Source organism: Crocuta crocuta, unplaced genomic scaffold, assembly GCF_008692635.1.
Source record: "Crocuta crocuta isolate KB4526 unplaced genomic scaffold, BGI_CrCroc_1.0 scaffold32, whole genome shotgun sequence".
In the NCBI taxonomy this organism is placed as follows: Eukaryota; Metazoa; Chordata; class Mammalia; order Carnivora; family Hyaenidae; genus Crocuta; species Crocuta crocuta.
The window spans coordinates 713,210-735,260 of NW_027529424.1; the positions used below are offsets into that span (position 1 = coordinate 713,210).

The 22,051-nt window shown below is 46.6% G+C and overlaps 1 protein-coding gene across 1 annotated transcript in view; it reads left to right on the plus strand.

Annotated features, from left to right (window-relative positions):
• Positions 1-22,051, plus strand: part of FAM171A1 (family with sequence similarity 171 member A1) — an 80,141-nt gene that overhangs the window by 18,248 nt on the left and 39,842 nt on the right. The window contains exon 3 of the mRNA XM_077758403.1: positions 8,171-8,263. Coding sequence (XP_077614529.1) covers positions 8,171-8,263 — 93 coding nt within the window. The remainder of the gene's footprint in view (positions 1-8,170; positions 8,264-22,051) is intronic.

Here is a 22,051-nt window from a genome sequence, read left to right on the forward strand (position 1 = left end):
TTCTCTGGCCCCTGAGAATACAGATCTAGAGACAGAGAACTTGCCCCTGCAAGAGTTTGTAACGTAGTTTGGGAGTTACGTAGTCAATCGCAGAAGTCAGTCCCGTCCAAGGAGATGCTTGTGTGTCTATGTACGTAGGGGGTGGGGGCGGAGAGCTGGTCACCCTAGGAGAGGGAATGAAGACTTCCTGGAGGGGGCGGGAGGGGAGCTGAGTCTGGAGGGTGAATAGATGTTAGTATCAGAAGGTGCCGTAAAAAATAGGTTCCAGGACTCACCCATTCAGCCTAGTGACATTGATCCAGAAGTCTGCACTTTAACAAGTAACTCCCCACCCCCACCCCCTGATACTTACAGATAAAAAGCATTCACTACACTTCTCTGGAGCTATGGAAAGCAGATTTGATATAGATACAACTGAGGAGAGAGATCATTTGGAAAAATCTCAGAGCAGAGGGGATAAACCGGAGAAATATTTAGCAGGCAAAATGCAGAAAGCCTCGGGGAACAGATGGGAGAGAGTTAAGGGAAAGGACAAAATAGAAGAACTGTAAGTTGGATCTCGCGTTTCTAGCTGGTGACGGAGCCGATAGAACAGATGGGCAGTGGAGTTGAGAGACCCACCTGCTCCGCGGTCCCTAAAGTTGACTCAATTGATGCAGCTAAGTTCAAAGAGGCCCCCTTCTCTCTCCCCCACTGGGAGAGAGTGCATCCTCTCCCCCGGCTTGGGGCTCAGGCAGACGTGGATGCAGATGTTATTGGGGGTGGGGGAGATGGGAGGGAAAGAAAGAGTGCTGGGGTCATAGTTGATGAGTTTAGAGCAGGGGAGATTGGATTTGGGCTGCCTCTTGGACACAAGGGTGTTCAGCCTTTAGTTTGAAATGACTTGAGGGTATTCAAGAGGTTTGGAGGTAGAGGTGTGGTCATTAGCATCGTTGGGAACCACGAACTCACTGAAGCATGGGGGGCAGGCCTGGGACAGAACCAGAGAAGCCTCACAGAATAGGAAGATGATCTTGACTGAATGATACATGAAGAAAATGTTCGACCGCCTCCATTTTTCACACTGGGAAATCACTGGGAACAGGGGAAGATTAGATGGTATCCAGATACCACAATTCCACCTTTGCTGGAAGGGCGGCTGCACATGTAATAGCAGTTGGTTCTATGAAGTCTCCACGGGTACTGGCTGAGTCGATACTGAGCCACTGGCTCTAGGGAAAATTCAGGGTTAGGGTCCTGTGAGCCTCCTGTCATAACATTTTCACCAGACAAGCAATGCATCCCCTTGGTTTATGTGGGGTATTTAAAGACATGTTATTTAATATATACCATTGGTTCATAAACATGGAACTCCTGGCCAACAGCTCCGTAACTCATGCTTGAACAAAGCTTATCTAGCATATAGTTTTCCCATGAGCACCTCCCAGCCTTCCTACAGTTAGGAACACTAGACAGCACGTCAGCGTTCTGCCCTGGGGCCATGTTAAATGGCAAAATCCTGAAAAGAAACACAGGAATATGAAAAACTTGGCACTAAATAGATCGCCAGAGGATGCTTGCAATATGAGAGCTGAAAGGAAAATGCAGAGCGTCGCCTTGTCCGACCTCAGCTGGGAATGTGTGCATCCAAGACTCGGATTTTTGACCTTTCCATACTTGCACATAGAATACATCATGTGGGTGCCTGGGTGGCTCAGTCAGTTAAGCCTCTAACTTCAGCTCGGGGGTGATCTCGTGGTTTGTGAGTTCGAGCCCTGCATCGGGCTCTCCATCAGCACAGAGCCCGCTTCAGATCCTCTCTCTCTCTCTCTCAAAAATAAATAAACATTAAAAAACATAAGAAAGCATCTTGAGGATTGATTATTGGGGTCTATTTATTTATAAATTTTAGCAAGTGGGCACATTTGCAAATCCCAATTCCACAAATAATGAACATTCACTGTAGTTTAATTACATTTGTTTTGACTTTGTTAACATGATCATACTTTAATTGCATTTGTTTTGACTTTGTTAATATGATTATTGGAGAAAAAGCAACCACTTCTACAATCATCATTTTCTTAAGTGAGTGAAATAATGGGAATGATGTAGTTTAATTGGAAGAGATTGGAACTAGGCATCAAGACACATGGGTTCCTGCCCTGCCCACCCCCAGCTGCCTCATCTGGGGTCCCATCACGGCTTTCCAAACCCACGTTCCTTATTTCTAAAACCATATTAACTAGACTAAATAACTTTCAGGGACCCACCATGTCTTTGATTATTTTCTCTCTCTCTCTCAAATAATAATAAATAAATAATTTTTTAAATATAAAAAGATAATGCTGTTGGTATTGCAGATAACTGGGCAAGGAATAGAGAAAAGTAGGAAGCCTCCCCTAAAATATGATGAAACTTTAAAACTAAAAAATGCTTTCTTCGCTACACACGCACACATGGTTTTGTTTGCATGTGCACCCTCTAGAGATGTTGGAATAGATTTCTTTTTTTCGTCCTTGACAGTAGTTCCTGGAGAAGGTGTTGGTTTTGTCCTTTCAAGGGAGGAAGTGTAGATTGGAGGGGGCAAGCCCAGCATAAGGAGAGCAAGCAAATGAAACAAATTCAGCTATATACAATGCAGTTCAAGGGCACCTGGGTGGCTCAGTTCGTTAAGTGTCCAACTTCGGCTCAGGTCATGATCTCACAGTTCACGGGTTCGAGCCCCGTGTCGGGCTCTGTGCTGGCAGCTAAGAGCCTGGAGCCTGCTTTGGAATCTGTGTCTCCCTCTCCCTCTGCCCCTCCCCTGCTCATGCTCTGTGTGTGTCTCTCTCTCTCAAAAATAAAGAAACATTAAAATTAAAAGACTGTATATATAATATACAATTAGACGCTCCTCCCCTAGCTGCTTCTCCCTTACACATCTCATGGTCTAGACGCCTAGGCAGTTTGTTACCTCTCTTGTGAACTGACGTTTTGCCCACCCTGTGTGTCTGCACTGTTATTCCTTTACTGACATTTTCTTAGCAAGGTCGTCTTCTGTCCTCAGTGCCCAGCCTGGCTCTTTTCTGCTCCATGAAGTCTCCCTGACTCTCCCAGGTCGAGTTAGGTGTTCCTTTCTCTCTCCTTACCAAAAACCAAACATCTATCTGGTAAGATAAGAATCCCCAGACGTCCGTGAGCATCTCCTCTCTGCTGGGCATCCGAGAGTCTCTCTGCCACCTCCTGCCCTCCCGGGGCACTCAGTCGATTTAAGGCGGGCAGTCCCTTCCGTCCTGCTCCAGGAAGCCCCTGTGGCGTCTGCTCTGCCACTCAGCACTCAGTCACAAAAGACCGTTTTTCCGTCCCCTAGAAAATAAAGTCTGGGAAAGTTCGCTGGAGCAGATGCGTTATTATGGAAGTACCGAGTGTTTTAGTTAGAAGTGTTTACAGAACACCCCGCGATGGTCACGCATATCTCGAGAGACTGATCGCAGGTGATTTCGGAGCTCAGAGTTCCCCACCCAGTCAGCACGGAGCTTCTCAGGGCCCAGGAAACACCGCTCAGGATGCGTGTGAATTCTCCAATGGGGCAGGGCGGCCCATGCAGGCAGTATCGCTACAGTGACCCTTTCTTCCGGGCCATTAGGTACTCACTGCCATTGGCTGAAGGCGTCAGTGTTAAAGAAGGTCAGGTGTACCTTTGAAGTGGTTGTGAAGGATTTATCCAAATTAGGGCTCCCCACTCTAGTCCTGGCTCACATGCATTCCCTGATCATGCGTACCCCAGCCTGGTGTGGATTTTTCTCCCAACTTTGAACTTCTCAGACGAATTCTTTTATTTCTTTTTTCCTGTTTTTGTATTTTAAATAATAATTCACATACCATTAAATTCACCATTTTGAAGTGTGCAGTTCACAAGATGATACAACCATCACCACTGACTAATCTCAGAATATTTTGTGAACCCCTGAAAAAAACTTCAGACCCATTACAGTCGACTTACTGTTACCCACTCCGCCCAGGCCCTGGCAACCCCGACCTCCTCTCCATCTCTGTGGTTGGCCTGTTCTGAACATGGCAGATAAATGTAACTTTACGATATGTAACCTTTTGTTTCTGACATCTTTTTCTTTTAATGTTTATTTATTTTGAGAGAAAGAGAACGTGCACGAATTAGGGGAGAGGTGGAAAGACGGAGAGAGAGAATCCCAATCAGGCTCCGCACTGTCAGCGTAAAGCGCAACACACAGCTTGATCCCTGAACCGTGAGAAAAGGACCTGAGCCGAAATCAAGAGTCGGGATGGGACGCTTAACCAGCTGAGCCCCCCAGGCGCCCCATACCTGCCAACTTTCACTTCACATAACATTTTCATGGTCCAACCATGTTGCAGCCTGAATCAGTACATTCTTCCTTTTCATGGATGAATGATGCTCCATTATATGGATGGACCACATTTTTTTTATCCTGTTCATTGGTTGGTGGATTTGGGGGTGTTTCCATTTGTTGGCTACTATCACTCATGCTGCCATGCACATTCACGTATAAGTTCTCGTGCAAACATGTATTCTCAGTTCTCTTGGGTCTATACCTAGAAGTGGAATTGCTGGGTCATATGGCAACTCTGTGTGTGATATTTTGAGAAATCACCAGATTGTTTCCACAGCACCAAGATGCATTCTTTTTTTTTTTTCAAAAATGTTTAGAAATTGTGTTTATTTCATTTTATTTATTTGAATTTCTTGAGTCTGATGCCTCTATCTTGATATATTGAAAGTTAAATTTAAAAGAAAAGAAACTCACAAAATAACATATGTCAGTGACTAAAACATGGCCACCATTTAAAAAAAAATTATCTTATATAAATTCAGAGCCCCAAACTAATAGAAGGTAATTCATTTTGTGAGAGACTCTTGAATGCTGACAAAAACTGAGGACTGATGGATGTGGGGGGGAGGGGGGAATGGGCATAGAGGAGGACACTTATGGGGATGAGCACTGAGTGTTATGTGGAAACTAATTTGGCATTCTTTTTTTTAACATTTTATTTATTCTTTTTTTATTTTTTTTTTTAACATTCACTTTTGAAATAGAGATAGACCATGAGCAGGGAAGGAGCACAGAGAGAGGGAAACACAGAATCTGAAGCAGGTTCCAGGCTCTGAGCTGTCAGCACAGAGCCCAACACGGGGCTTGAACCCACAAACTGTGAGATCATGACTTGGGCTGAAGTCAAATGCTTAACCGACTGAGCCACCCAGGCACCTCAACATTTTATTTACTCTTGAGAGAGAGTATGAGTGGGGGAGGGGCAGANTTGGGCTGAAGTCAAATGCTTAACCAACTGAGCCACCCAGGCACCTCAACATTTTATTTACTCTTGAGAGAGAGTATGAGTGGGGGAGGGGCAGAGAAAAGGGGATAGAGGGTCTGAAGCTGTCAGCACAGAGCACAACATGGGACTCAAACTCATGAACCTCGAGATGAAGGCCGGACCTGAAGTCAGATGCTCAACCAGCTGAGCCACCCAGGTGCCCCACAAGGTGCATTCTTATTGATGCTCATGGTCACCATCCACTCATTGAGTGGCTACTTCTGTGTCCCAGTTCTCTTCAAATGTAGAGCCTCGTAGGCACGTTCTACCCCCAGCGTCGATCTGTTGCCCGTGTCCAGCACTGGGCCTCGTATATAATGGCAGCTAAATAAGTTGACTGTAGAGGGTATATGAAGAGAGGTCATGTCCAGGGCCAGCTCAATGGTCCCCTCTGGCACTATTAAGAGCAGTGGTGCTAAGTAATAGGTGTTCTTAGCACTTGATGTTTCTGGCCCCTGATCATTTCCCAGAAAGTCACTTTACCTCTCTAGACCTTGATTTCCTCATCTTTAAACTTGGATAGGATAAAGTCCAGGGGGTCTCTGATTTTGAGTTTGTGTCACATAGCAGTTGAGGACAGACACCAGAGTTCAAGTTCAAGTCCTGCATTTAGTATTTATCAGCTTTGGGATTTTGGACAAGTTAATTCCTTATCTATAAGCCTGTTTCCTTATCTGTCAAATGGACGAGTTAATATCTATTTCATATGGGCACCTGAGTAGCTCAGTCGGTTAAGCATCCGACTTCAGCTCAGGTCACGATCTGGTGGTTTGTGAGTTTGAGCCCCAAGTCAGGTTCTGTGCTGACAGCTTGGAGCCTGGAGCCTGCTTCAGATTCTATGTCTCCCTCTCTCTCTGCCCCTTCCCCACTTGCACTGTGTCTCTCTCAAGAATAAATAAACATTAAATAAAAATTTAAAAAAAAAATCTATTTCATAGGGTTGTTTTGCGATTTAAATAAATTACCAAAGTTAAAGCACTTAGAGTAATTTCTGACATGTTACTAAGGGTTCAGTGACCTTCGTGAGTATTATTATTCCATAATACATTTTATTTGTTTTCTCTTGGATTCACATCCTGTCCAGAAACTTATAGGCTTTGTGAATTTTGTAGTTGGAAGTCTGGGTCCTTAAGCAAGAATTTTTAAAATAGCACAAGTTCTCTCATCTTATTAGTTTCCAGAATAGGAGGGAATGTTCTTCTACCACATGGCATATGTTAACCTAAGCACATATTTTTAAAGTCTTTTTTTAATGTTAATACCTAACTTTATATATTTTCCATTCATATAATGTGTAATTTAATATATCCCTAATGTGAAGGGGCGCCAGTGTGGCTCAGTCAGTTAAGTGTCTGACTTCAGCTCAGATCATGATCTCATGGTTCGTGAGTTCAAGCCCTGTGTCAGGCTCTGCATTGACAGCACCAAACCTGCTTGAGATTCTCTCTCTCCCTCTGTCTCTCTCTCTGCCCCTCCCCCCCCAAATAAGTAAATAAACTTTAATATATATGTGAAGAGATTCAGAATCTCTACTAAAAACTTCTAGTGAGGGGCGCCTGGGTGGCCCAGTCGGTTAAGCGTCCAGCTTTGGCTCAGGTGATGATCTCGCAGTTTGTGGGTTTGAGCCCCGCGTTGGGCTCTGTGCTGACAGCTCAGAGCCTGGAGCTTGTCTTCAGATTCTCTGTCTCCCGCTCTCTCTGACTCTCCCCTGCTCGTGCTGTCTCTCTCTCTCAGAAATAAATTTTAAAAACATTTATAAAAATTAAAACAGCAAAACAAAACAAAAAATCTTCTAGTGAATAGAAACTAGTGACTGTTGCAGTGTAAGCAGTTATTATATGAGAGATTGCAGTATTCCCGTGGCAATTGGAAAGTCTCTTGCTAATCAGACTTAAATGAAAACAAAAATGTTCCCTTCTCTCTTCTCACAACACTCTGACACCAAATGAATGGGGCTTTTTCTCAAACCAACCAATTCTCCAACTCTCTGGACGCCAACTCAGTGTCCTACAATTCAGTTCAGTTCTAACCTTAACTACCCAGAGCTAGTGCAGACCCCACAGGTTAAGGGCACAGTCCTGCAAGACTCTTCCCTGATTCCCCATCCCCCCGATTCAGACCAGACTCCCAGGGTATCACCTGTGTTTCTGGTAACCGACTATGAATCGGGTGCCTACGACCCCTTTTGGGTTCAGTTATTTGGTATAGTGGCTCACAGAACTCCAGAAAACATTTATTTACATTTGCCAGTTTATCATAAGAGATATCATAAAGGATATGGAAGAGCTACCAGATGAAGAGGTGAACAGACTTGTCTGTCCAGAAGGGTCCTGCGTGTGGCTGGCAGCTTCTGTCCCCATGGAGTTGAGCTGTGCCACCCTCCTGGCACATAGATGCGTTCACCAACCTGGAAACTCCCCAAACCCTGTACTTTTGGAATTTTCATGGAGGCTTCATCACGTAGGCATGATTGATTATGAACTTAATCTCTAGCCCCTCTCCTCTCCCTAGAGGATAGAGGGGTGAGGCTGAAAGTTCCAAGCTTCTATTTACAGCTTGGTCTTTCTGGTGACCAGCCCCCATCCATGAGCCCACCCAGAGTTGCCTCATTAGAACCAAAGATGCTCCTACCACCAAGGAAATTATAAGGATTTAGGAGCTCTGTGTCAGGAACCGGGAGCAGAAACCAAGTATATTTCTTATTATATAACAATGCTAAAAATTAATATTGTTGGCTGATTTGAAATCAGAATACAAAGAATGCAGAGTACCCCAAGATTGGAGTGGGCATTTTGACTTAAATGTCAGAATTCCCTTATGTCCATTTTTATTTCTGCAGTATTTTCTTCACTGAGCCTGGGCCTGCTTCCAGAACGATCCGCGACTCTAATGGTGTATGAAGATGTCGTCCAGATAGTCTCAGGATTCCAAGGTATGTTGAATATTGAATAAGAAAAGTGACTAACTTTGGGGCCAGCCACTAAAATCCTGTTGTAAGACAGCTTCTTGTCATATGGCGATGACAGTGAATTTACCCAGAGCTGGACACAATGTATGTTGTCTGTGTGAGTGCACAGACACTTGAACTTTGGTTAAACTATCCCCTGGCTGTGATCTTGTTTGTTTTAGGGCCAGCCTTTAACTGTGTGGGAGAATAAAAAAGGAACTTCACCACTCTGTCCAGACCACATTTCTCTTTCTTCTCCAAAGTTGAGAATATTCACCTCATGGGTTCAGAGCCCAAGACCCCACCTGAGCCTCACTGAGCAAAGGTTCATAAATATTCAAGGAGGTAGAGTTTCCGTTTTCACTGTGGAAAGGATCCAGAGATCTTTTGCATGATAATGTACTTCACACTCCTAAGCTGTACGCTTGGAAATGGTTAAGGTGGTAAATAAGATGGTATGTGTTTTTGAACACAATAAAACAGAATCCCCCCCGCTTAAAAAACAAAGGAAGAGGGGTTCATAGCCTTCAAGTGTGGTCTTCTTCTCTGTCTTGTCCCTCATTTTCTCAACCTAGCTGAACCTGTGCTGGTGTATGTACATGTGACCGTACTTGCAGATCTAACTTTTTCTGCCAAGACACTGGTACAAAAGACTTGAGAGGGATTTCCTTGAGTCGGTGGTGGGGTTAGAAATGGGAAGAATGCTTATGTCAGATGTATCTGTGCCAAAATCAGTCCCTTTCATCTAAATCATGAGCCAGAGAGTGCTATTTTTCCTGGCTCTTAGTGTTCCATCAGGTTAATTTTTTTTATTTACTTCATTTTATTTTATTTTTTTAAATGTTTTATTTATTTCTAGGAGAGAGAGAGAGACAGCGTGAGCAGGGGAGGGTCAGAGAGAGAGGGAGTCACAGACTGAAACAGGCTCCAGGCTCTGAGCTGGCAGTCAGCACAGAACCTGACACGGGGCCTGAACCCACGAACAGTGAGATCATGACCTAAGCGAAAGTCGGACGCTCAACCAACTAAGCCACCCAGGCGCCCCTATTTACTTCATTTTAATACCATTTGACACGAATCATTCTCTACCTAACCACATTCCTGTGCCATTTGCAAATGAGGTGAACTCATTTATTCCTTTTTTTAAAAATTTTTTAATGTTTATTTTATTTCTGAGAGAGAGACAGAGACGGAGCATGAGCATGAGCAGGGGAGGAACAGAGAGAGGGGGAGACACAGAATCTGAAGCAGGCTCCAGGCCCTGAGCTGTCAGCACAGAGCCAGACATGGGGCTTGAACTCATGAACTCAGATCATGACCTGAGCCAAAGTCGGACGCTTAACCGACTGAGCCACCCAGGTGCCCCCATTTATTCCTTTTTGGGTGTCTGTGGAGACTTTGCAGAAGTGAGCGTGCAGCCATTATAATTACCATATAACACTGTATTCCTTATAGGCATACAGCCTGATAATTCCAATTATATGTATATTGCAAAATGATCAACACCATAAGCCTAGTCAACACCAGTCACCACACATAGCTACAAATTTTTTTTCTTGTAATGAGAACTTCTAAGATCTACTCTCTCAGCAACTTGCAAATATACACTACAGTATTATTAACTACAGTCATCAGCATGTACATGACATTCCCAGGACTTCTTTTCCTATAAGTGGATATTTGTTTCTTTTGAGACCCTTCACCCATATCCCCCAACCCCCACCTCAGGCAACTACCATTTCTGAGTTCAGGTTTTTTTTAATTCCACATAGAAGGGAGACCATGCAGTGTCTTTCTCTGTCTGGCTTATGTCACTTAGCATAATGCCCTCCAGGTTCAACCATGTTGTCACAAACGGCAGAATTTCTTTCTTTTTTACGACTGAATCATATTCCACTGTAGATCACATTTTCTGGATCCATTGATCCATTGATGGACACTTAGGCTGTTTTCACGTCTTGGCTCTTGTAAATGAGGCTACAGTAAACATGGGGATGTGTGACCGTGGTTTTCCGAAAATAAGGGAATGATTATGCTTCCTTCTCATGTTCGTCACTGAGAGACAAATCTTTAGTGTCTTGTTATTGTTTCAACTGGACTACATTCTGCTAAAGACCACAGTGATCTGTATCACAATTTTGGTCTTTATCAGAATGTAGCCCAGTGGAAAATAATAGCAAGAGTTGAATGGTTGTAATTGATTGGATTGAATGATTGTAATTGACTGGATACAGACAGACTGTGCTCACTTATGTCAAGTGAGCACATTTACGTCACATTTACGTCAAGATTATGTCTGTAGGTGAGGATACTCCAAGTATAATTTAGAGCTGACTGCAGCTCTTCAGATAGCAAACAGGATCACCTGAACCTGACTTCTGGAAGCTGTGGAGTTTGATACCTACTTTGCATTTCCTGAGGAAAGGTGCACGCGTGGCCTGCCAGCTCCTCAGACCCAGGCTGGTTGGGACTCTGCTTCTTGTCATCAGGGCTGTGCTGTGTGCCCATGCGGCAGGGGACTGGCACAGAGCAATTAAATGCGGGAGCGCGACCAACTTGTCACAACAGCTGTATATTGTTTTCTTTTTAGATATGCTTTAGATCCGTTTTTTCACAGAGAGGGAGACAAACCATAAGAGACTCTTTTTAATGTTTATTATTGAGAGAGAGAGAAGGAGAGACAGAGTGTGAGCAGGGGAGGGGCAGAGAGAGAGAGAGGGAGACAGAATCTGAAGCAGGCTCCAGGCTCTGAGCTGTCAGCAGAGCCTGATGTGGGGCTCAAACTTATGAACCATGAGATCATGCCCTGAACCGAAGTCAGACGCTTAACCGACTGAGCCACCTGGGCGTCCCCAAGAGACTCTTAAATACAGAGAACAAACTGAGGATTGCTGGGGGGGGATGGGCTAAATGGATGATGGGCATTAAGGAGGGCACTTGTTGGGATGAGCACTGGGTAAGTGATGTGAGGAATCACTAAATTCTACTTCTAAAACCAGTGTTATGCTATATGTGAACTCACTTGGATTTAAATAAATTTTTTAAAAGATCTGTTGTTTTCTTTCTCAGCCTTGCATGTTTTGATTTATTTAAAAAACTAGCTACTGGGGCACCTGGGTGGCTCAGTTGGTTAAGCGTCCGACTCTTGATTTTGGCTGAGGTCATGATCTCACTGTTGGTGAATTCAAGGCCCCGTGCCAGGCTCTGCACTAATAGTGTGGAGCCTGCATGAGATGCTCTCTCTCCCTCTCTCTGCCTCTCCCCTGCTCTCTCGGTTTCTCTCAAAATAAGTAAACTTGAAAAAAAAAGTTTAACCCACAGGGATCTCTGGTAGTAGCTAATTGATTATGGTGCCCCTCAAAGAAATGTATTTGGACAGTCTGCACTCTAAGAAAAAAAAAAAACTGACCATCTACCATAAGTTACACATTGTTCGAAAGACCGCACCACCATAATTTCCATCACTTGCTCTTCCTCTTAACTGGCCCTTCCCCTACCTTGTCCTCAGAGTTAGTCTTCATTTCCTCTCTTACTAGCTGTTCTCTTTCCTTGTTCCCTTTTACTTCTGCTTTCTGTGAATTGCTCATCCTTTTCTGAGATGTTGGTCTATCAGCAAACCCTTTGGGAAAAAGTTCTCAAGTAGCCAGTCCCCTGGGCTTCTGCGGTGTGGACCTGCCAATGGGCCTTGATAGATAGATGTAGAGGAGGGGCACCTGGGTGGCTTGTCAGTTAAGCGTCTGACTCTTGATTTCAGATCAAGTCATGATCTCACAGTTCATGAGTTCGAGCCCTGCATCAGGCTCTATGCTAACAGTGCAGAGCCTGCTTGGGATTCTCTCTCTCTCTCTGTCTGTCTGCCCCTCCCCACTTGTGTTCTCTCTCATTCTCAAAATAAACAAAAATAAATAAATAAAAGTAAATATTAAATAAATAAATGGAGAGGCGCTAGGCCACGAGGTACAGACCAGAAAGAGACCTTGTCCAATAGAGCCCAACCCCCACTGCCTTCCCCAGCCCTCACCCTGTGTCCACTAGGCACCAATATGGCTGCAGCAAATGCCCTTCCACCTCTTCTCCGAGCACCGCCCCCCTTCCTGGTCAGAAATGTCCCTGAGACACAGCCTTCCCTGCAGCCTTCTCATGTGGGCTGTGCTCACGGCCTTTGTCTCCTTCCTCCTTCCATCCCTTCTGATCCTCGGAGGCTGGCTAGACCACTGGCCACCAGCATCTGGGTCAGCTCTCCTCCTGGACCAATGATATTAGCAACTCGTTCCCAGGTTCACGATGCTCCTAGAATTCTTTCTCGGGAATGTGAGCCTCCATATGGAGGATGCCCCCTGGTGCCCCGGCTGCTCTTGCACCCCAGGGGTGCTCTGCCTCTGCCCCCCCATCACCCACATCCCTATAGATGTGCCCCCTGGTGGGAGTGTGCTTTTCTGTCCCACGTCAGTGACCCACTTCTGCAGTCCTGCCTTAGGCCTCATCATTCCAGCAAATGCACCCGGTCCAAGCCCAGCCCCCACACTCTCCTCTCACCCTGTGGCCGTGGTTCGCACGCCCCTGAGGGCTCCAGAGCCTTGATCCACCATGTCCCTACCCACAGGATTGCCTCCCTGCCCAGCCTACCAACCGTGGCCCTTCGTCAGAATCGTTCCCTTGCAGACACTCCCCGCAGAGCCGCTCCCCTCCCCTCTGCCATCCTTGACCGAAGAACCCTGGCCCTGGTTGACCGGAGCCGCTTGTGGCCACCTGGGCGCAGCTGTGTGAGGCTGGAGGAAACCTCGCCGGCAGTTGCCCGGCTGCTCGCACGTCAGGTTCATGACCACAGACCTCAAATGGGCATCAGCCCTGGAGCCACTTCCTCGTCATTTGTTCTCGGAGTCTCCCAGATGATTTTCACACCCTCTTCCCTACCTGCTGGCTTCCTGTGTGTTCACTCACACACCCATCCGCTGTCTCCTCTCCTCACGTCTCTGCATGCTTCACTGAGAAGCTGAGAACCCTCACCGCCCCCCCTCTCCAGCAAATCCACAGACTCGCTCCCCGTTCCTGGCTGTACTAGGAGTGTCCTGCTCCGTTACTTCCGGGTCCTTCTGTTTGTGCTCAGTACCTCGTCTCTTCTCTTCCTTAGGGCTTCCAGAAGTTTTCCCTCACCACGTTCTTGTCGGTGGTGGGCAGATGTTAAAGTTTGCGCCTCTCTAATGCTTCCGCGACTATGCCTGTCCCTCACCACCGCCCTGGGTCTGTCTTCTGGAAGGACGTCTGCACACTCTTCCTTCCTGCTTCCTCACCTCTCTTTCCCTGTTCTGCACATTGCAAGCTGCTGTCCTGCCTCATTGCTCCATTCAGACTGCTTTGTCCGAGTCTCCTACGAGCCCTGTGTGTCCCCGGTCTGAGGACACGTCTCTGTGCCTTTCCCTGGATGCCTCCACAGCATCCAACAGGGAGGACTGTTAGCTCTTTGTTGAGAGTCTTCTGTCTTCCATAACCTCATGCCTTGATTTTCTTTCTCCTCTTGGTCGCTTCTCTGGACAGTCCAGAGACCGTCTGGGCCTACGTTTCTCCTTCCCGGTACCCTCCATACAAGGTCTCATGGGCCCCTGCTTTCATGCTGTCTAGACACGGATAACTCCCAATCTCTCACGCCCGGCCCAGACTCGCTGAGATGGAGGCCCAGAGCTGGCTGCGTATTTGACATCTGCACTTGGATGTCTAATAGGCGTCTCAGACTTAACCTGTACACACAGAACTCGGAATGTGTCCAACTTTCCATCTCCATAGATGGTACAAACGTGGTACTTAAGCGGTCAGGCCAAACCCTAGGAACTAACCTGACTTCTCTGTCCTCACAGCCTGGTTCTCGGCATAGCTGCTTCTCTCCAGCTGGGTCACCACCACATGAATCCAGGCTCCATTTCCCGCTGGAGAGCTGCAGTAGGTTTTTAATTGGCTGTCTGTTTCCTGCCCTTGCCAACCCATAATCCAGTCTTCGCACTGCTAGAGTGACCAAGTCACCTTGCTGCCACTCTTCAATGGTTTTCCCGTTGTACTTGGAATAAAGTCCCAAATGCTTAGACTCAGAGCTGGGCAGTCCCCTGGCCCTGAGCCTCGCAGCCATGCAGTTACCTGGAAGGTGAGTATTGGTAAGAAGGGGCAAGATTGTAGTATCTAGACACGTGTTCCCACAAGCAGGCTCTCTGCACCCCGATGCCTCCATGCATACTTCTTAGACCCTACAGTTCTCATTGTGGACCAGGCACCTTTGACATCCATTATACCACATGTTTGACCCCTTCTCAGCCCCTCTCTCCCTGGGAGCCACACTACACTCAGCAAGGTGTTGGTGACAAGGTCACTCGGCAGCCCACAGGGTCTGTTGCGGGGGCCACACTTTACCCCCACTGTGGCTGCCACACCACCTGTCACCACCCACCCTGCTCCTCACTGTCACCCGCAGCCCTGAGACCTGATCGTCTCCTCTAGTGACCGTGAGGGGGCTCTTGAAGGATCTCAGCACCCATGTCACGCGCCGTCCATGAGGAGTTCCCTTCTCCTCATGTTGTGCATGACCTTCGTCTCCCCTTCTTGTGTTCCATGAGTCGAATAGGGGTACAGCGAGCCGGGGCCCCGTACCCTGAGGGATGTCACACGATGCTCTGTGCTTTCACGCACTCGCATCCTCTCTGCTGCCCACGTGTTGCTCACTGGCGTGGCCACGGCTGCTGCACTGACTCAGGTCCTGCTCAGTCTCCACCTGGACCATGCAGTAGCCCCCACCTGATGCTCCCGTCTCTAGACTGAGAGTCAGGATTGGAGCTGGACCCAAGACTAACCAGACTTCCCCTCTTGTGTCCCTGTTGCACGGAACTGCCAGAGGAATCGTCTGAGGGCAGAGCTACAGTTATTTCACACCCCTCAGTTCCCACCCCCCCCCACCGTTACCGTAGAATAAAACCCAGTCCCCTTACACAGCACATACCAACGTTATGATCTGGCCTCAGCCTCCCTTCCACAGGGTCTTCTCCCTCAGGTTTCGTTTTCTAGCGTAACTTTATTTCCTTTGCTGTTTTCCATCTGGGGTATCCCATTCCACCTTCCCATCTGTCTTCAGGCCCTTCTTGGACATCAAGACCAGCTTCAGGGCCCCCTACTCCAGGTCTTTTCTGCATCTTCCCCAGAGATGTGGTTCATGCATGTGCCTTGCCCTCCAGCCTCTGCCGCCGAGGGGCTTATATCACGTGACCCCTGACCCAGGGGTAAGCAGTCCACAGTGTGGCCCGGGGCTGGGACCCAGCTAGAAGAGAAAATCTGGAGCCATCAGTTCTTCTTTCTCTTCCTTTTACTGGGATCAAGCTAAGAACCCAGAAGAGGTGAGAATCTCCGCTGAGTGGTTTTGAAGACAGCGGGTCTGTGGCCTTGCTGGGCCACCTACAAGCCCAGGCCAGAAGAGAAGAGAAAGTCAGGTGCCTGGGGGGCTTGGTCAGTTAAGCATCCAACTCTTGATTTCAGCTCAGGTTGTGATCTCATGGCTTATGGGTTTGAGCCCTGCATCAGGCTCTGTGCGGACAGCAGGGAGCCTACTTGGGATTCTCTCTCTCTCTCTCTCTCTCTCTCTCTCTCTCTTCCTCTCTCTGCCCCTCCACTGCTCATGCTTGCCTGCTCTCAAAAATAAATAAACTTTAAAAGAAGAAGAAGAAGAAGAGGAGAGAAAGTGTGAGTAAGAGAAGGGAGCCAAGTGGTGGTAGATCAGAGAGAAGCTGCCTGGGGATTAGTGGAGTCAAGGTCAATGGCACTGCATGCAAGTGAAATCTAGACTCTTGTTGTGTTGCCCAGAGCTGCCCTGAGCCCAGAACCAAGTGCTCCTGGAGTTTCCATGCCCTCTGGCTCCTGTCTTTGTATTCTGACATACCCCTGCCTCCCTTAAGGCCCCTTAAGTCCTTATCAGTAAGCAGGGTAGATTAAAACCCTCCAGCTGAGGTTTGTATATCTTATTATGATACCTCCCTTCCTACCGTGTTTGGTAGTATACCTTATCTCCCCAGCTAAAATTATAAAATCTGAAGGCAAGAAGTGCCGAAGTCCAGCTCCAGCCAGTCCATGGGGTCCCTGAAGGATGGATGATGTCGGCCAGAGAGAGTGAGAGAGCCCCAGGATTCTTTCTGATCACCAGGCAGTCATCTCTGTCCTGCCGGTTTTGATGTCTTTATTTATAGGTCAAATGATAACATGGCATCAGAAAATGGAATTTTTACAATGGTTAATTCTCTGTGATAAGATGCTTTGGAAAGTGTACAGAAACAGGTTTTACAGAAGTATTCTTGCAGAACTGCCCCAATTATAGTGAGGTTGAGTAAATCTTACAACTAAGAAAATAACAGGGTGTTCTTAATGAAAAACAGGATAACATGCACATTTGTTTAAGTCAGTAACCTAAGATTAAGTCATAGGTTAAGATAGTCTAGGAGTCATTCTGACTCACAAGAAGAAGAATGTATTTGAGCTGTTTAATAACTTTTTGATTTGATACTAAATGCATAAATACCAGGGGGCCCCTAAATGTGTCAGCCTTTGTATTTGGGTTTATGTTTTAACTATTCTTATCCATCCTCATCACACCTGCCAGTGTAAGGGAAGGTGTTTGTGGAATGTAAGCCTTAGGGAAGGCATGGCTTTACATCACCAGTTAGCAAAGGTATATGTAGTAACTGATGTTCTGCCCTTATCTGTTGCTTACCTCTAAATTAAGCTCTTTGTCTCTGGGCCAGACTTAATTGTCCGGTTATATTCCTTATGGTACCAGAGATCCAACCGTACCTTTAAAGAGTTTAGCTCATTTCCAATACATAGAATAGCCTCTTTGAGTGCATTTACCTTTGTGTCTAGTTTTTTGTCTATGATTTCTTGAATAGCTAGGGCATGAGAAACATTTTTGGTTAGTTGATTTACATGTTGAGCTGTATGAACCTCTTGGACTAACGCAGTAGTAGAAACAGAATTGTACACGTAAAAGTCAATCTTTTATAACTAAGGGTCATTAGCCTGTTTATAGGTCAAGGGAAAGTATGGAGGAAAACAGGACCTGCTGGAGATACAATGTCTGTTCCCATAATCACAAAGAAGAAGTTGCCACAGTAAGTTCCTTCACAAGGTGCAGTCATCATACCAGGGCCGGAATAAGGGGACAAGTCACTCCCAATACCAATCACCACAGTGCCTTGGGGGTCGGTGCTCAAGCAGAAATAATTGAGTGGGGGTGGATACTGGTCGTCACCTGACGGCAAGAGACCGTGCAAACTTGCCTTAACCTCACAAGGAGTTTTCTCGACTAGTGAGTTCAGAATGGCTCCCAACAAAGAAGTATGTCATCTTCATCTTAAAACCTGCCCAGAGACTGGCCTTACACTTGCCATATGATAAGTATTCAATGAGCAATTCATTGAATGATTGAATAAATAAAATTTTTTTCATGTCTAAATAACCAGTGCTTTTTGAACTTCCTATGTAGATTGCCCACGCCCTGATCTATTATTTCCTTTGTTGTGGCTTCTGAGAAGAGCGTAGTTCACACAGACTCACACACACGCACGCATGCGCACACACACAGTAAGAGAACTTGAAGAGCTCTTTCTCTAAGGAGTAAGAAGCATGGTCCTATCATAAGGGCATAAATCATTCAGGTAGTTTTTGTTACTCTTACCGTATTCACTCTCATTCCCACCTGCGTAGAACCAAGAACTGGGAACCATCTCTCCCTTCCTAAAATCTTTTTTGCATTCCAGCTTTTTAAAAGGACAGAAATTTTGTTAATTTTTTAAGTTATCCCAGTTCATGAATTTAATCCGTGTTACTTGTATTTTGCCTTGCCTCAGCAGAGTTGAGACAGGACAATAATAATACTCTATGATGTTGTTTCATGTTTTCTTGCCAGTTGAAAAGAAAGCCATAAGTAGATAATTTTTGGTCTTTGCAGGTCTGTTCTATACAATTAATATACAACTGAATTTATAAAAGTTATGTTAAGGGGCGCCTGGGTGGCTCAGTTGGTTAAGCGTCCAACTTTGGCTCAGGTCATGATCTCACAGTTCATGGGTTTGAGCCCTGCATCGGGCTCTGTGCTGACAGCCAGCTCAGAGCCTGGAGCCTGCTTCAGATTCTGTATTTCCCTCTCTCTCTGACCCTCCCCTGCTCATGCTGCCTCTCTCTCTCCTCTCTCTCTCTCTTTCTCTCTCTGAAATAAATAAAACATTAAAAAAATTAAAAAATAAAATAAAAGTTATATTAAATTTTTGTTCTCAGACTGGTCAAGTGTAGGTGCATTTATTTATTTATTTATTTAGTGGATTCAGAGGAGAAAAAAATCAGTTCTTCCCTGATCAGAAATGTAGGTACTAGAAGCCTTTGAATTCTAGTGTGTCGCTCAGATGTTATAATGTGTCAGAGGCTTCTGAGAAAAGGTAGGTAGCACGATGACAGTTCAGTGGTTAAGCCTCACACGTTATGTCCCTGGTGTTGGGTGATGATGCCCGTCATTAGGTTTTATGTGACACTAAAGTGAAAGCTTTGGAAGAATGAAGGTCACTGGGTGGAGATGAAAGCAGGAGAGGAGGGGCAGGCACCCCATCGTTCTCATTGGTTAGATGATTCATGCTTTAGGTGACAGTTTTTGTTTTGAAATGTTTACACCCAAGTAAAATGGAATAAACTCATGGGAAATGAAAGTTTTCCTAGAAAAATAAAAAGACTGCCCACTTATTTTCTTCTCTGTAAGTATGGTATTTAGTTACATTCTGGCCATACACACCCAAAAACTACTCTCTCACCAGACTAGCTTCAGACACTGGACATGCATGATAAATGCTCATATCCATTGGTACTGGCCTTGGCAGTCGACTTTCATTTAAAAAGTAAGGAAATGATCGTGTTTTTATTGATGACATTATTTTATAAAGAAATCCTGGAACAGCCTTATGATAACCATGTGGTGAAGGGGAAGGGCCAACTTAGTAATTGGTTAACTCTAAAGTTTTTCTGCACCATAGGCTGTATCTGAAAATGTGCTCCTTGTCACAGAGTGCTTGCAAATTGCATTCAGACTTTGCGATGAGATGGGGAGCAAATAACAAGAGAGAATAGTTACAGATTATTTTATAAGAATTATTTTCTTTGAGGGGTGCTTGGGTAGCTCAGTCAGTTAAGCGTCTGACTTCGGCTCAGGTCATGATATTGTGGTTCATGAGTTCAAACCCCATGTTGGGCTCTGTGCTGACAGCTCAGAGCCTAGAGCCTGCTTCAGATCCTGTGTTTCCCTCTCTCTCTGCCCCTCCCCTGCTCACTCTCTGTCTCTGTCTCTCTCTCAAAAATAAATAAACATTTAAAAAATAATAAATCTCAAGATTATTAATTCCAAGATATGGATGGTAATGATAGTGTTGTTGAAATCTGGGGCAGTTGGACTGGCAGTTGGCCTGCGGCTCCGGCTCCCACAGCGTCCAGCTGACGTTCATGCTGCCTCAGAAGTGGGGCATCTTGTCGACTCTGTCTGTGAGGACATATATAAGAAGGTATCTTGAAGATGCTCCATTGCTCATGGCCACACTCTCACCACCCTCTCCCTCTGGTCCCCCGGGGCACTGCTGCAAGGCCCGCCCCCCTCATCCCTGCCCCGCCTACCTCCCTACCCCTCCTCCTACCAATGACCTTGCATGGAGAAGAGAGGCCACCAGAGGCAGATGGCTTGGTGACTTCTCACGGCCCTCCTGATGTGCCTGCTGTGGTCCCTCCTGACCGTGAGCTCCTCCTCCCGCACAGGGCCCACCTCTTATCTCCTCCTCATGCCTCCCTCCCTCTGTAGTTCTCCTGAGGCTCCCCCTCAGCTCCCAAAACCCCAGGCTGCTATTCCAGGAGAAGCCCTCATAACCACCTTCCTCCTTCAGCTTCTACTCGCATCTCCATCGTCTTTCAAACAGGACAGGTCTGCAAGGGAGAGGAGATGGGAAATTCATGTTCGTCCAGGACCTGCCACACCCCGGGAGGCACTGCTGGGCATCATACGTGTGTGTTCTGGTCTAGGCATCACAGCAACCCTACTATGAGACACGTGTGATTCACACCCGTTTGAAAGATAAACAACCCGAAGCCCAAAGTCACTCAACTAGAAGGTGGGAGAAGAAGGACTGAAAAGTAGAGTTGAGTGGCTCCACTGCCCCGTGTTCTGTTGTCGGAGTGCCTCTGATTAGGGAGATGTGCACGTTCACAGATAAACCTCGTCCGGGGCCAGTGAGATCAGTGCTGGAGAAAGATACACGTAGTGTTTAGAGGCTGGGGTGCGACCAAGAACGTCTCCGCAGAAGAGGTGGCATTAAAGTCACATCTTGGATGATGTGTGGGATGTGCAGGTAGAGACTGTGGAGAAGAGACCCGAACATGTGTGGAAGCAGAGGGCAGTGCAGTCCCGCGTGGCCAGGGGGTGAGAGCCAATTGGCAGGAAGTCCAGCCTCTCTTCCGAGGTAGGTGTGTGAGCTAGGAGGGGAACCGAAGTCAGGATGGCAAGAATTCCCTTCTGTGTCTTACTAACAGTTGCCTGTGGACAAGTCACTTGGCCTCTCTGGGCTTCAGCTTTCCTCACTCATAAAGCGGAGAGGTTCTTCCTTCCCAGGATTGTTGTAAACAGTAAGTGAAATAATGTATATAGAACATTGCACATTCTAAAGCATTGAACTCTACATGTCACTTACAGGATGAGAATCGTAGTAACGGACGTCTACACTGGTGTGTAACTGTCACTGCCATCATTAATTTGCTAAGTGGTGGAGATCCATTGAAGGTCTCTGGGCAGAGAAGGATGTGACCGGAGTGACTTTAGAAAAGTCAGCGTGTCCGTAGATGAAGTGGGAGAAAGGGATCGGGCTGGAGCATAGTCAAGGCAAGGGGGAAGGCAGGGTAATGTAGGGTGGGGGCAGAGAAGGAGGAGAAGATGATGCTGGAAATGTTGTTGGGAGCAGATCGGCCAGTCCTGGCAGGGAGTGAAAGCACAGAACGACAGGGAAGCAAAGCTGCGTGTGGAGCAGAACAGGGGAGGGGATGTTAAGTGGGAGAGAAAGTAAGCGATCGTGTTGATGCACCTGTGAGGCATCCAGGTGGAGGTGTCTGGAAGGGAGAGGAAATGCAGACATGGGGTTCACAAGAACATCAGGGCAGACAGGAAGGCCACCGTGGAGGGGAGTCAGTGAGGAGAGAGCCCAGAAACAGCGGAGGCAGCTGAAGGCAGCCCCTTAGGAACTGTTTCATCCGGAGGTAGGAGGAGGAGAAAAAAAAAAAAAAAAGCACTTGCAGAGGAAAAGCCGGCTGACGCTGGAGAGACCAGAGACCAGAACGCAGGGGCGCGAATGCCGAGCAGGAGGGGTTCCTGGGCGGGGGCGGTGAACACTGTTGACCATTGTGAAGAGGTCAGGGAGGGCGAAGGCGGAGAAGTGGTCACGGGTTTGCAGATTATAAAGTTGTCCATTGACATTAGCGAGCGCAATGCGTGTTGTGAGTAAAAGCCAGCTCGCTGGGCGTTGGGTGGAAGGAGAGGAGGCCTTTGCTTTTGGGGGTAACAGCGTTAAAGTCGGGTTTTACTTTCCTAGATGAGGAAGAGAAGAGCATATTTGTTGCCTGTGGAGGAAAAGCCTGTAGAGAAAGATGATGGATGGAGACAAGAATAATTACTAGGCTGTTCCAAGCCTTGCTGCATGACAAGCAGGAGTGAGGCTGGAGGCTGAGCTGACTGGGGGG